The sequence below is a fragment of the Synchiropus splendidus genome, chromosome 4, assembly GCF_027744825.2.
Source record: "Synchiropus splendidus isolate RoL2022-P1 chromosome 4, RoL_Sspl_1.0, whole genome shotgun sequence".
In the NCBI taxonomy this organism is placed as follows: domain Eukaryota; kingdom Metazoa; phylum Chordata; class Actinopteri; order Syngnathiformes; family Callionymidae; genus Synchiropus; species Synchiropus splendidus.
The window spans coordinates 21950331-21966468 of NC_071337.1; the positions used below are offsets into that span (position 1 = coordinate 21950331).

Consider the following 16138-nt stretch of genomic DNA (forward strand, 5'->3'; position numbering starts at 1 on the left):
TGTATTTTGCATGTCGTCGGGTATTTTGGGAGCGTCTGTCCATCTAAACAAGATTTAAGAGGCCGGGAACTTGTGCTGGACGTGACCTTCTATGGTAGGAGTGTATAGATGGGACAGAGACATTAATAAATGAGGCCTCAGAGGTCATGAGATTGTCCTGCAGTGTCTTCAGGCCAGCGTTTGTCGTGAGGAGATTTAGGATCGAAAAAATGATGGATGTGAGACCTCATCTTTACTACAATTGTTTAGATTTAAAAAAAAATAAATAAAAGGAAATTAACTGCAAATTGCACTATGAGCCAAACAACAGTGCAGTTTTTGTGCCTCACAATAATGCTGAATAAGCGACATCTCAGTTTCGTACAACACAAATATTTGTAAGATTTTTGGGGCTTTTTCAGACATCAAAGCCTGATGTCAACTGAAGAGGAAGGCAAACGTGGCCATTTCAGAACATGACAAATGAATGTAGTGTTGCAGGATCAGGAGTAAGAAAATTGTCTCTGGTTGTGATTTGTGCGCTTGTGAATTGTCCTCTTGCTTGTTGTCTTTATAAAACACACCTGCAAGCCTTATCTGACACTCTTCAGTTGCGTATCTTGAAGACCACTAAGTCCTGCAGTATCTTCATGAGAAGGAGGAAAAAGATGAGAGAGAGGAAGGTGAGGCGAGGTTTCCAGTGTGCTGAGTCCAATAAAGAAAATGAATAAATAGAAAAGTTTATGAGGAACGTCTTACAGGTAGGTTTAACTGTAAGTACAACATAAAACTATAACATTGTCTTGACTTACACGAAAAAATAATAAAGCAAGGTGAATAAATAAATAATCATTCAGAAAAGTTTAAATGAAACATACATACAAAGATACATTTTCAGTTAACCACCACAATAGATTAATAAATATAATAAAGATATTCACAAAAAAATAATTTCCAATTGAGTTAGAGTTAATACTCTGCAAGAAAAGATATGCAAATAAAACAGTAGTAGTAGTAACAATACAGTAATTCCTTTATCAAAACAAGATTTCAAATTCATTTTGACAAAAACATGTTTATTTGAACGGCCATGAAACTAAACAGATGGAGAAAGGTAAAAGAGAAACAGCAGAAAAAAAGAACAAACAATGAGATAAAAGAGCATGAGAATTTACAAATGTGTCTTTGTCAATTTAAAATGATGTCATGAATGAGTGAGCCTCTTTGTTTCGCAACGAACAACAAAAATAGACAACATGAACTTGTCACGTTTAAAGTTCTGTGAAAGGCCTCTGAAACAGTTTGTGGTCTTCAAAATCTCAAACGGTCACATGGTTTCATTTCATTGTCCATTTGTTTTCCTCTTCTGCCCAGAGCGTTGTGATTCAACAACATCGCTGCCAAAACGGTTCCTCCGCCCCGATTAGGGATGAAGTCATAAAGGACAAAACTCCAAGCTAATTCTGCTGTCAAGATCATATCAAAACAAAACTGGAATGTATTAATAACGTCACATCATGAAGAGTTAACATTCGGTTCTTGTTGACAAGAGTGACAGGAATGCTTTTCTTCTTTGAAGGTTAACATTGCAAACATTGAAACCGCTACTGAAAATAAAAACAAAAACCCAATAATTTAAATGAATGTTCTGTAATTTCCTTAATATTTTTCTTTTTGGTAAAATTTTGTCATTTTATTATTATTTTTTAAAAGTGTGTGATTTCTGTTTTTTCATAAACTACATGCAAAAATAAAAAGTGCGTGAAAATATGAAAATCAGAATTCAATTGAATCACTTTGGATAACAAATCAACTGCTTTCTTCACAGATATCGTGTTTAAACTATATGTATTTACTAAATAAAAAAAAAATAGAAAAATATATAATGTTCAAATTTAAAGAATATTTTGTCTTTCCTTTCATTATATTTCTATTGTCAGTGGCCCACAATACACATTTTTCCAGACAAAAAATAATCAATGTTAAATAAATGTTATTAATTTTATTTATATATTTTTTAAATGGATCATAATTGTTCACAAGCACTTGTGACTCCAACTAAATTATAATTAACTGAGAAAGTGTTCACATAATATAAATAGATAAATAATATCATATCAATAAATATCAAAACCACAGATATTGATTGATTTTTCTATACAATTGCTGCAATCTGAGGACAAAACACATAAAAATAAATGTTTAATGTACTAATGCACTAAAACCATATGTTTCGTGTTAAACAACACGGCATATTTGTGGTTTAATGTGGCCAAAGAAATGCGTAAATTTATACAACAAAACAATAAGACTTCACTTCTTTAACCAGATGTCATTATTAACTTGTGTCCACTGGTTCTAAAATCAAAAACACAGATTTTACTATCAAGAAAACCCGGACTCTGTTTCAAAGCTGCAGATGCCGTGACAACACAAAACCATGGGACACCACATTCAGTTTTTCTCAAACTGTAATCATAGTGTAGAAACAGACGGCCCATTTGCACAAGTCAAACTCAATATTCAGAGAAAACCTTTGTAGGAATGTTATTTCATGTGATGGAATGTTGAGTTAATTCTGTTTCAGCCAGATAAGATTCACAGTTTCAATATCTAGGAGTCTACTTGCAGTTATTATGGCTGATGTTGCACCCTAAGCTACGGCACAAACCCTAGCAGCAGAGTCGAAACTGCACGATCATGGAGAGGACCAGTTCAGGAGTCTGTGTAAACGTTGCAAATAAACACCCTGCGCAGTAAATGCTACAAATCTGTCATAAAAACGCACGAAAAGAAGCAGAAAGTGGCTGTACTGAACCACGATGTCCAAGTCACTTTATACACAATGCTCTGCTTATTCCTCCTACTGACTACTTTTATTGCTTGTCTACGCTATGAAGCTAATGCGCCTCACTTCTTATTGTTTTTACCAAAAAGTAAAAATGATAACACTTATCAGGTAAACAGTCGCGACAACGCTCACGCACACTGACAAAAGGCTGCCGGGGGCTTGTGTGCACATACTTGCCTGTGTGTTCAGGATTGGTGATTTGTAGAAGCTACACAGCTACTGAACCACTACAGCACACGGCTGAGAGGGGAGTCATAATGGGATGTGTCGATGTGTTATGAGAAGCGGTTACTGAGAAGGTTCGGACAGGAAGTGCTGTAGGATGGGGGGAGCTGGGGAAGAGGTTTCCAATTGGAGGCCACGCTGAGATCAAAATGTGAGAGCATGCTCCCAAGAAATGATGGGCCAGTGAAGACCCCTCTTGAGAGAAACTCCATTGGGGAAGTACCAAGGTGTTCCTAGGTCAAATGGGAGGCTTCTCCACTGGGTTCCCAAACCATCTACATTGGCTTTTCTCAATACAGAAGAGGAGCATCCTGAGACAGCAACTCATTTGGGCCACTTTGTCTCTTGGCTCAGCTCTTTCTGCACCATGGTGGGATGCCACAGCATCCCAGGGTTCAGCTACCTGAACTCCTCCACCTGGGGAAGAATCTCATTTCCTAGTGTGGGAAATATGTCATCTAGTGGCAAATATGCAGGGCATTTCCAGGAACATGGTTAAACGCCTTCTCCAAGACATCAGACGGTGCATAATATTTCTTATTTTAAGGCATCCGTGGGACAAAACCACACTGGGACTCTCTCATATTCATCAATGGTGGCAGCGTTGACTGACTTGGGCCACTGTTAACAGCAGTGAAACAGCAACACACAGAAAGATCTGCGATCGGGCCAAGGGAGAGTTCGAAGGTGAGGGTGCGCTCAGGTTTAAGCCCTGTGGTAGCAGGAATATGTTAAGCAGACAACAGTGCACACTAACTCTCACAATTCACAGCCTCCAAATATTTTCCGATTGTTTCTCTGGTCACAGTTATAACTGCACCTGAAACTGAATCCATTTCACACCGACCTCTTCCTTCGTGTCACACAATTTCAGGTGTTTATTTTAATGCTATGTCATAACAGTACAGTCAGTAACTAATTTGGAGACGGCTCGTTGCCTGAACCAAAACATTATGTGAGTTTTGAACATGCGCATGGACGAGTTGGAACTCGCACCAACACACAATCCGAGTCACACGGCGGTGTGTCTTGAATTCTCATTTCCAGGCGACGAGGGCATCTTCCTGTTGAACTGGCTGAAACTAGCAGCCCTGCATCTCATTCTGGACCCTCCAGGGTCCCCAGTTTGACTGAGGCCAGTAGGCAATGTACTGTATCGGCCCCGTACCGAGGCGCTCTGGTCAGAAGGATAGACGCGGTTGCTCTCTGGCAGCTTGGCATCCTTGGCAAAGAGACTCTGGATCAGCTGGAACTTCTCCTTCTCCTCCCGTAGGAAGACGTCGACCAGCAGCTTCTTCTCTCGTTTCAGCTGCTCCACAATGGTTTTGGGAATGTCGGGGATCACCCAAGCGACCAGGAGGCTGAGGAACATCACCAGGTTCTATAGGAAAAATAAGAGACTGTCGGTCCACCTGAAATGACTTTCGGACCTTCTCAAAGCAAGTCATGTGTGAGACAAATGGTATTGGTTTGGTGTCAGGTATAGTATGCTGTAGGAAGGACAGAATGTTGGTTACTAGACACCTTCAGTGATTCAGCACACGTTCACACAGATGATGTTGACGGAAAGTCATATAGTGACTTGAGTCCATCATTGGTGATCTGTCCGCTGAAGTCAGTGGCAGACAACAGTGACACACAAAACTGATTGATGATTATCTAACCTGTATTTAAACACAAAAACTTTCATTACAACTTTGATTTTGAAAAAAAGATTGGAGCGGTGAGGAGAACATAAACACTGATGCCTCCTCACTCACTATTTTAATTTGTCAGGTGTGTTTCACGCTCATGCTACGCAGCGGTGAAGTCACCAGTTAAACACTGTCACAACACATACAGTATATACATATATATATATTTAAATAATCTTTTGTAATCTCAGCATCCTAATTTTGGGACAGAATCAGTGCCATATAGTGATCGGAGGTTATGACTTTATCCGACTTCAAATCAATAATAAAAGAATTCATTTCGGTCCAACTGCACTTTAAATGATTAATGTACTGTACTGTAGCGCACTTTCAGCCAACCCTACATATGCGGACTGAATATTTGGTTCAATAAGGTATCAGCTAGTATATTCCATGTTTAATGATGCCAAATTCCTTACCTTACCTCATGAAAGTTCATCTTAAAATCTAAACCATACGGTGTTTGAAAGGTTCAATAAATGAAAAAGAACCGCCATGAATTCAGCTGTTCATTCAGTAATCCTGGACGCACATAAACTAAGAGCAATAATGGAGACGTTACATTTCCTACAAGGCAGAAAAGCGGCTCCAACACTCCCAGACAGATGTGAAGCCTCAAGTTTCACCCCGGACTTGTTTAACATAGCGATTTTGGGATGGCTGGAACAGAGTGGAGATGAAGCCAAAATGAAAACAAAAAAACAGCCTGAGGGCCGAAGGACAGCTACATGAATAATGCCGACACTGGAATAACAAACAAATGGAGGATTGAAAAGATTAAGAAGACAAAAGCTCATGATGAAAGAGTCAAGATATTGTTGTCCTTAAACGGGGTGAGTTCTGAGACATACGGTTGACACGTGTTGCAGGGAGCCAGCAGATGGAGTTGGGCTGTTTGTAATCAAGGGACTTGCCATCAGACAGGGAGTGGGAGTCACAATCACACACACACACACACACACACATATATATATATATATATATATATATATATATATACACACACACATATATATACACACACACACATAATAAGCTACATCACATTATGCCCAGCAATATCAAAGTAAACACCAGCTTAAACAACATTCTACAGCATTCCTGAATAACATACGTGTTGTAACTGAATATTCAATATATTCCTGTTCATTTAAAATAAATGTATGATGTACAATACAATAACATTTTCCTTTTTAAATCACGTTATTAGAATTTAAACTGAACCTTTTACGAAACACACGTTTGAATCCTTTGTCACTGTACAATAAGGCATAAACATTGTCAGAACTAGGCTGGACACTTCCTGTCTTCATCTCAACATGTAGCATCTTACTTTCTTAAACACACACAGACGTGCAAAATAGCATCTGATCTGTAAATAAGTAGCCATTTTTTCTGTTCCCACAGTCAAACAATAAAATTTTAATTCAGGGAGGCAAGCTGTGAAACATGGCTGCTTCTGCACGAGCTACTGCTGAGAGTTTTTCTTTTGAAAAGATGTGCAAAGTAAAAGTGTCTCAGAGCGACAGCTGATGATGGGGACAAAGTTAGAGCTCAAACTCATGGTTTGGGAGTGCAGAAAAGAGACAGGTCACGTGTTGGACAAAGAATATCCAGGAGAAAGGAGAAGAGGAAGACAATCCCTCCTGGTTCAGTTTCTGTTCCTAATCGAGTAGATTCTTAATTTGATGTGTAAAATGCTGGACCATTAAGTCAATAGCGATCTACCGGTAGACCACCAAAGTAGTGTTGGTTAAATCGCAGGGCCATGTTGCGAATGCGATAGACCGATTGATCTGTTTCAGATCTCTCAAAACAACAAATGAGCTCAATCAGAAAATGTAGTGGTCAGCATTTGAGTTGCGGGACAAGGGTCGGTCTCAGTGGAGAATTGACCTTGGCGAAAACAGCACATTTGAGTGCTTTAATGTCAACAAAACAATTTCATTGGTCTGATGTGACAGGTCTAGTTTTAAGTTCATCAAAAGTCTCGATGTAGGAGTTTTCAGAAGTGATGTGACATATTCACGCGTATCTTTAAGTCGGTACGCATAATTCCTAGATCTTTCTACGACAGTGACTGCACCACTGCTTCTAGACCAATGGAAAAATGAACAGACTTGTGCTGTGGCGAGGATCTCTGCCAGGGGGAGAGCGGTTACGATATACGACGGTCACCGTGTCGAGGTACTGGAACAGCAATCGACAAACAGGGATGTAATGTTGCGGCTCTCCAAACTATCTCTGTTGTTTCCTGTTGGGTCCACATATTGTACAGTCAGTGCATCTTCTGTTGTTTGACAAAAACAGCAACTTTAAAATTCTTAACCTGTAGTAAGAGTATTGTCTCATTTGCACATTGTGCATAGTTTTCAGCCATTTGATCGTGTAGTTCAAGATCAAGAGATGGCTAACAGTCATGGCGAAGTACTTGTCCAGGGAACATGAACCTGTGACCTCTCTGAATGAAATTAAACTCCAAATAACTACAATATTGTTGTAATCTTCTCAGGTCAGCACATGGCAGCAGGGATCCTCAAACACACATTCACACTGGTATTTTGGGTTGTTTGAGGAACCAGAGAGGAAGACCAGCTGGGAGGAACAAACAAAGTTGCAGCTGACCACTGCAATAGTCACCTGCCTCCAGATTCTTAGTGACTATCTCAAACTGAGCGTTGTAGTCGATGACTTGTAAACAATAGCCGATGAGCTCATACCTGGAAGAGAATGACAAAGGCCAGTCTGGCAGCCAGGACGGCCCAGTACTGTTTGGAGAATTGGTATGCATCTGGAGACCAGGGGGGTTCTCTGTAGTCTTTATACCTGAAACCAAACACAAACAACAACTCACTAAACACAAAGGTAGTCTTCCGCTGCGCTACACTCTCATCTCCTTTTTTTTTTTTTTTTAGGATTCCCTGATTTATTTCGTCTGAAGACAACACATTGTTAGTGTGCTGGATCGACCGACAGGCGAAAACCTGAAGCACATGGAGAGGTAATAAGGAACAGGTCTTGACGGGGATAAAAGAGAGGTGAAGCACTGTGTGAAGGTAAAAATGGCACATTATAAAGAGGTTTGGATGTGCTGTGTTTGCTGCCAGGAAATTGGATACAACACCGACGATATGGAATGTATTTGTATGTGAAACGCCTTCATCTGGCAAACATGCATATGTGGGCTTCACATGAAGGCAGTGGTGTCAAACTCAATCATGCTCAGGGCCAAAATTGTAAACACGATCGATGTTGTGGGGGGAATGAAGCTTGTATATAACTGGCACTTCTTGAGTGTCAAAATATGATTGTCCTGCTCCACTACTGACTCTGATCATGGCACGCAGGCACACTGTTTTAGTTTCTCCTTTCAAAGCACTGAATTTGGAATCTATTTCATTTTGAATCAGCTTTTATGTCCCTGAGGGTCAAATGAATTTAGACAACCAAAAAATCACATCCATCAAGTTGTTTAACTAATGAAAACACATGCAAATACGAAAGGCAAATGCATTACAGTACAACCATATTTTTTTCTCTTGAAATCGTCAAAGAGTGTATTTAATGTCATCCCAGGTTTACCTGGGGTATTTACGAGCCAGATAGAAATTCATAGTCCGGGATCTGGGAACCTTCCCCATTCAACTCTTTGGATTCTCTCAATATTCTCTTGTTACTCACCAGCATAAATGTCGGACTTCCTGTGTCTCCTTTTGCATTGTCATGAATCACGTGTGATAATGTTGCTCTCAGACCAAGTATTTCAACTCAGATTCCCAAATAACACCTCTTTACTTCTCCATTTAGCTCTTTTTAAAGTAGCCAGACCTGTGTTTTGGTTACACCAGTAGACGCCTCAAGAGACACCAGCAACCTTTAGGAAATGCAACACACCAGAGGGCTTTTTCTCTTAATGTCATTTTGGATCTTTCAAATTCAAATATTTCAATGAATCCTTGTCTTTCAGTGACATATATTTAATCATTATGTCAAACATCTCGATAATCTCTTGCTCACTATCCCTCCCAGGGAACTGAGCCACTAAAGGTGAAAACAACCATAATTTGATCCTGACAACTGAGTCAGCGTGGTTCAAACTGTCGTAGTTCACCCAGTGCCTAACTGACTCCTCATAGCAACAATACAGTATGAGTCACTGGGAGACTCCCACTTTCCAAAAAACATACAGCAACTGACGAACTGTCGACGTCGAGGAGCAGAAGAGTCAGCTTTATATTCTTTCATAGAAGTTCATTCTCCAGACACCTGTATATTACTTTAAATGATGTATGTCAGATACATTAAAAGCATGAGTATTAATTACTTAAAAAATACAGTATAACACAGTAGTGTTTGTGACCACGTTGTTACACTTCTCACTCCGTCTTTTGATGACTTCAGAGGCTTTCGAACGTGGAACTCTTGAGTCACTACGTCTCATCCTTGCTCGTGTCCTGCCCATTAGATGCAAGTGGGCAAGACTAGACTGGCCTCGGCTTAGTACTGTAGGTTTCCAATTTATAGGGCTGAATGACTTTGGGAAACATTGACACTCATGTCATCTATCATCACCTTGTGCTGGGACTTGTATGAATTCGGTCACAAGTTGATACATATGAAATGATCAGTCGATAACCACAACTTTGGAGTCAAATCTTTACCTCCAGGACAATGCGGTTCATGCATTAGACAGTCAACAACTTCACTCTGTTGATTCACACTTTTATTGAGGATCATTGGAAACTGGGGTCAGTCCAAGTCACTTGGATTGAAGGGCAGACGACTCATGCTTCCTCACACCTATGGATTGAAGATTTCATTCCTCATATGTTAAACCTTCCAAGCACCTAATGGACAATGTAAAGCCCCACCTCAGTGGGTATGGTTTCTACGATGACATCAGTAAACAATATTTTGCCTCAATTGTCGGACTTAATCGCATCAAACGTTGAGTGTGAATGATCTTCTCCCAGGAATCTTGGCCGGGCCTATCCTGACAGTTTAATTTCAGCTTCTGTCAATCACCGCTAAGACATGAATGATCTTGTCTCTCATTCAGGTTGAACATGAGTTTAGCAGAAGTGACGCAAAGCAAAGGTCACCTAATCTGCATCTGGCACCAGTTTGTCTTCCAGGTTTCTTCTGTGCTGACGCACAACTATTGGATACGTGTTGGTTTGAGAGTCTGCTGAGGCCGAGCTGGTTTCTTGTTTCTTGTGAAAGAGTAATCTGGGCGCCGACTGTGATCCGCATACGGAATTATTACAGTGAACAGCAGGAGTGGGCCAGTAAAACATGAATATAAACATGCAGCTCATTATCGCGTTGTATCCGCGCAGTGGAAAAATAAAACCACTGAAGAACGGAGGCATGTGCTACACAACAACACATGTTTACTTCCCAATGACAGACAAGAGTCCGGTAGAGGCCCAAACCAAAATGACGCGGAAGTGAATGAAACAATTAATGTGACCTGACTGAGCATTTGGAATTGAAATTACTGGCAAATATCTTCGTAGAGCAGAGGTGGGCCACTTTATAAACTGTGAATGTTGTGAGGGGCCATCATGCCAGAAGTAAGAAGTAATGACTATGAAATGTGATGGAAAAAAAATCTTAAGTAACAAGCATGTAATGAACCATGGAATGTCCAATGTTCAATGGAATCAAGGATATTAAGAACCGTCAATGAACCCTATAAAAAAATAATTTTACATGCATTTTATTTCAATAGAAATGATAATAAAACTATGGACCAAATGTCAAAGATGAAAGGACAATTAATTTCAACATATGTTTTCAAGGAATTTTGAGGAAAGCACTAAATAGACAAACGAAAAGAAGAAACAAATATTTTGTCATGAATGTGTTGTATTTACTGTTGAACTAGTACTGGCTAAAACGGAAACAGGATAAAAAAAAATATGACAGAAAATGACAACTTATCAGTTGTATAGTTTTAGTCTGATCTCATGAGGGCCGCAAAAACACAGACCATGGGCCGTATATGGCCCCCAGGCCGCACTTTGCCCAGATCTGTCATAGAGGCATAAACGCTGTTGTGTTATGAAATAAAGTTTTCAAAGTCACGGTCGCATTTAAAGCATGTTTGACTCTGACACTAGTTGATATTCAGTGGGGCCGAATGGAACATTTCTTCAAGATAAACTGAAGACAGCAAGAAGATAAATGGAGAGGCCACATAGGACTTGGGCTCCACAGAGTGTGGTCTGTGCATTATAGACGCTGCTGGACGTGAAGGAGGAATCATACACATCTGACAGTAATAGCTTCAGCAGATCATCCTGCAACACAGAGGACAACCTGGGTTTGTTGTTGGTCCACAGCAGGTGCTCCCAGCATAATCACTATCTGTCCAATCTAGAGTAACCTCTATGCTTCTAAATCGCTGTCGATCAGTTCAAAAGTTCATCTGACTGATGCTGATGTTGCGACCAGCTGAACTTCATCTCCTTTATCATCTCACGTCGCACCGCTTAGCGTTAAGGAGGAAACAGATGTCACTGCCAAGCTGTCCGTGAATTATGGCAGTGTTTCCCCTAAAGGAAAAAACTACAGCAAATGGCATCACTCTCAGGAGAACCATGAAACTGAATTACAAATGTACAGAATGCCATCACTCTTATCTGGGAATGGACATGGGACATATGTGCTGAACAATTTCACGTTTGCTTCATTCATTTAACTGTAGTGCTACTTGGAATGGGCAGTCAACAAGGAAGCATATATAGTTTTAGTAGTACTTTTTTCCTTGTTCATAAGCTAATATTCCTCACATGGGGCATGCTACAAGGTTCAATTTTACCTTCAGATTTGTGTACCTTTTACTTACTGTCCCAGGTGAATTCATCTTCTTCTGATTCACTTCCCAACACAATAGGTGACTGACAGGGCTGCTCTTTACAGCAGCATGTTCTATCATCATTCATCGAACTCTCCCTCAGCAGCAACAGCCTACAAAATGAAATTGACTTTTACAGGTCCATCAATAATAATAATCAATAATAATTTTGGAAGTGTCCCTTGTTCAGTGTTTTTATTGAAGTGGGTATTTAGATACTCTGCTCAATAAAAAAAATGAAAAAAAGATGAACACAGTCAGCCAATTTGCTTTTGTCAGATTTGTTTTGATTTTGTGGAAAACTAAATGAGTTTTTATAGTCTAAAGTCAACTCTGTATCAGGTGTGTAACAGAATCTCATAATGCTTGAGAGAAACAACTAAATAAATCTCTCCAGTACTGTGGAACCTCGGTTTTCGAACGTCCCAGATTTCAAACAAATCAGAGATTTTTTCGCTTCTGATTTCGAACGAAAATCCAGAACTCCAACGCCCCCGAAAAAAGCCAGAAAAAACATAACGTGCGCGGACCGATCAGCTGACCCACGACGCCCTTTGCAGACGTGTCCCGTTAGCTACATTTACTGACTGTTTTTTCTTCATATTAAGGTGTAAAACCTTTCCTGTCTCCGCACTGGACCGTGGTAGAGTGTCACAGGGGAGGTGCTCCTGGACACCTCCGAGGCTGGAGCACACTCCAGGGTTTGATGTCCTGTTGTGGGCTGGAGCTGGGACAGGGATGAGGCGAGTCTGGGACAGAGCGTTACTTGGTTTATGACTTTGTCACAGCCAAACTGCACAGAAGCGCACATTCAGAGCTGGACACGCACCGGGCACCTCTTCACTTCTGGAGAGACGTCACTCACTCGACAACCCCTCCCACATGCAGCGGCCACACACATAGAGGAACAGCGCACCTGCAGCAGACACTCTACATTCACTCCTACAAAAGACTATTTTAAGGCTTGGAACGCATTATTTCTTTTTCCATTCATTGTAATGGGAAAAATCGATTCAGATTTCAAACAAATCACTTCTCAAACAGCCGTCTGGAGCGGATTGTGGTCGAGAACCGAGGTACCACTGTATTTGAAATCCTCAAAATGTTATGACTTGGACTTGAGGCAGTGAAAAATGTTCCTTGTGACAGACAGTTTGTTTGTCATTGATGTCTGTCACTTGCATCAATTCATTATTTTTCCAGTCAATAAATAATCAAAATTATTGCTTTTAAGTCCAAGCAATACTACGACGATCTATAAAATTGTACAACTCAATTGCAACAAGACAAATACATAAATAAAACCCGTTCTTTTATAAAACCTGAGGGGGACGTCAAAATAAAAACAGAAATAACTATTGTGTGTCTTCACCACTGCAACCTCTTCTGACTCAGGATGCAGCCATGCTGAGGATCAACTAGTTTCACTCAAAGTCCTGTTCAATAGGGGTCAGCACACACCTGCCAAAAATTGACCTCTGATTAACCCTCACAAAAACGTTCTTCTCATAAGGATCTCATCCTTAAGAGATTCTTATCAGGAGTTAGGTACAAATGCAAGCAGATTCTACTGATTATGAAGATCTGTACGTCTCTCCAAAAAAAGTGTGGTACACGTGACAACAGGCTCCTGTGTCCTCCATGTATCTGGGGGTGGGGTGGGGAGGCCAGACCTTTCCTAACAAAGAAAACCATCCAATCCTGGCTACATTATGCTGAACACATTTACAGTCTCCTCAAAGCATTTACAGTACAAAATGTCAAACTTTATGGGTTTCAGGTACAGAGTGTTTGTGGCGCGCAGTGGCAACACTGTACAGCCTTCACCAAAGGAAGACTGTACCCCCAGTGAGGCATGGTGGTGGCAGCATCAGGCTTTGGGACTGCTTTTCTTCAGCAGCAACTGGGGCCCTCACAGAAAAGGGCCTCAGAGAAGCCGGAATAAAATGACTCAAATTTTCATATCAGCTAAGTAATACTTCAATCTTTTTTCTATTTACATATCACTATTGTTTCTATTATATCTAGTAACTATTTGTTCGTTGTTGTTTTAATGTCATTTTGCTTAAATATCTTTGACAGTGAGAAAACATGTAAGGCTCTTAATCCCAAAGCTTTATCTTTGAAGACTGAGGTCTACAAAAATAGTTTCTGCCAGATAATTGTTTTATGCTACTTCTGAGCTTTGAAGGGATCCATCTGCAACATTCAAAGCAAATAAACTCATATACCACATTCATAACTGCCATTGTATAAGTAAAAATGAACCATCTCACATCTGCAGGGTGATGAGAATCAGAAATCAGAATCACTTTATTAATACCAAAGGGAATTAATTGATGGACTGCGAAATACTTTACACACTCAAATGATAATTTTGTGCTGATGACCATTTTAGTGTCTAATTTCCACACAATATTCTGCCAAATCTCCGTCAGTCAGAACAAGGTTTTCAATAATATCATGGAACAAATTAAACTTTCACGTCTTAAAAGTGTTTTTTACGACCAAAACCCATGGAAGCCAGAGTAAATGAAAAAGTGTGTTTGCATGTGTCCGCTCAAGCGTGTGTGTAGACAGGATCGTATGGTGTCTGATTCCTTCTCCTTATACAGTCATGAGTGAAGAATGTTGCCGTGAGAGAGAGAGACAGCTCTCCTCCGGATTCTTTTCTTTTCAGCCGGCTCATCTCCTCTCTCACGCCAACGCCAAAGTTTTCATGTCACATTGGGACTTCAACCGAACAATCTACATCCTGCTTTCAACCATGGTGACATTTGGAATATGTTTCAGATTTCACTGTTTCTAGTTGAATTTATTAGAATCTGATTTATTTACCTGGAATACGGAATGACAGGTCTGACTGTGCTGAACTGGTGCGCCCTCTGCAGGCTGGGAGGAGTTCGACAATATTGTTTGTAAAATGAGGGCAGATGGTCTGTTACTGAAAGTATCATGAAGATGATTTATGTGAGTTTTAAAATATCTACTGTGTATCATGCATTACAATTACAAAACACTTTTTCACATTCAATACTGCAGCCTTGTAAAATGTGATGCATCTGGAACTGGTGCACAGAAAATTGTTCCCAGAGGAAGAAAGTTTATTTGCGATAAATGTGTTTGTTGGATTGATTATTTTTGCCTGTAATAAATTCATCTCCCTAATCACGAGAGTTGAAAACACTTCATCCACAGAGCCAACACAACAGCTGTATGCTAACATGCAGGCCCCAAAAAGTAAAACGGAACAGCAACCAACATATCTGAAGCTATAAAAAAAAGCTACGAACAGCTCTGAAGCTGACTGTACAAACTCAAGGCAAAGAATGACATCATACATGAAACAAACACCCACGGAGGAAAACAAAACAGTCAAGAAAATCTAAAAACTAGCGCAAAAACAAGAACTCACAGGAAAAAGCCACAATGGCCAAAAACACAAAAAGCACCAACTCTTTTGTTGAAAATACAACACATCCACCGAAAACCAAATTTTCCAAAATAAAAAGCTCAAATTATTATACAATTATATAGTAACACAGAAAGGTTTGGAGCTATAAAGTTGAGGTTATAATATGAACATCAGTTGACAAACTTACTCCCAATGAACTGTTGTGGCCGTTCATGAACTGGGCAGCTTTGGCCAACTTCAGCTGGCACTAGCAAAGGTCTACTCTGGTCCTGGTCCTACTGAGTTGCTGTTTCTTGACCTCATTTTCTTCAGCTGAACTGGCTCGCACAAGTTACTTTGTCACAAGATCAAGGAGGAAATGTGCGGTCAGCGACATATGACACCTCATAATGCACGGAAGTCGATAATTGCCCAAAGCCACTGGGACCCGTCGATCCACAGCAGCACAGACAAGACCTTCTTGGTACATCTAACAAGCAATTTCACGCCTCGCAGTGTGCCGCAGTGTCTCGCCGCACTTGAGACGCGACATACCACGCTGCCGCAGACACAAAGCCCGTATTCTCACTTTGTCATTCTTAGCTGCCTTATGTAACAGCAGGTCAGCCACAGCTGTCTGTGGGCGGAGGCATCCATGACCTTCTCCTCTGGAACGCTTTATATTGCTTTTGCAAAGACTCGCTTGCCGCCGGCACGAGTCACAGCACATAGAAGAACGCATTGTACCCGGCCCATTTGTGGCTAATCACTGATCTTGATTGGCATCTTCCGCACAAGCCGTTGGGATTTAGACATTCTGATAGACTTAGGAAGCAAACTGATGCGAGGAATCTGAAGTGGACAGAAAGTGTTTGTATTTGCCAGACTTAGGATGATGTTAGAGGTTGCCAGTCTCAGCTTCCATCAGGTGAATCGTGGGACCTCAAACCGGTTGCCACACATCCTCACTCCCATGGCATCATATATTGACGTTGGAAAAGTTGCCTTTTTCGTCTTATAGTGACGAAAAAGGCAGCCTTCAGCGTCGTATGCTGACGCATTGGCATTGCGACACATGAAAAAAGATGGAGGCTGGGGTTAGGGTAAGCTATGGGATGGTGCTCCATTCATTC

At 40.6% G+C, this 16138-nt stretch overlaps 1 protein-coding gene across 2 annotated transcripts in view; it reads right to left on the reverse strand.

Moving 5' to 3' along the window:
* Positions 1-855: 855 nt before the first annotated feature.
* The window catches only part of ano2b (anoctamin 2b), a 57685-nt gene continuing 42402 nt past the window's right edge, over positions 856-16138 (reverse strand). Inside the window, exons 26-27 of one of the 2 annotated variants that reach the window (XM_053862195.1) lie at positions 7470-7575; positions 856-4436 (exon numbers count right to left, since the gene is read on the reverse strand). In XM_053862195.1, the coding sequence (XP_053718170.1) occupies positions 4068-4436; positions 7470-7575 (475 nt within the window). In that variant the 3' untranslated portion in view covers positions 856-4067. The remainder of the gene's footprint in view (positions 4437-7469; positions 7576-16138) is intronic. The other variant, XM_053862196.1, reaches the window with a different exon arrangement.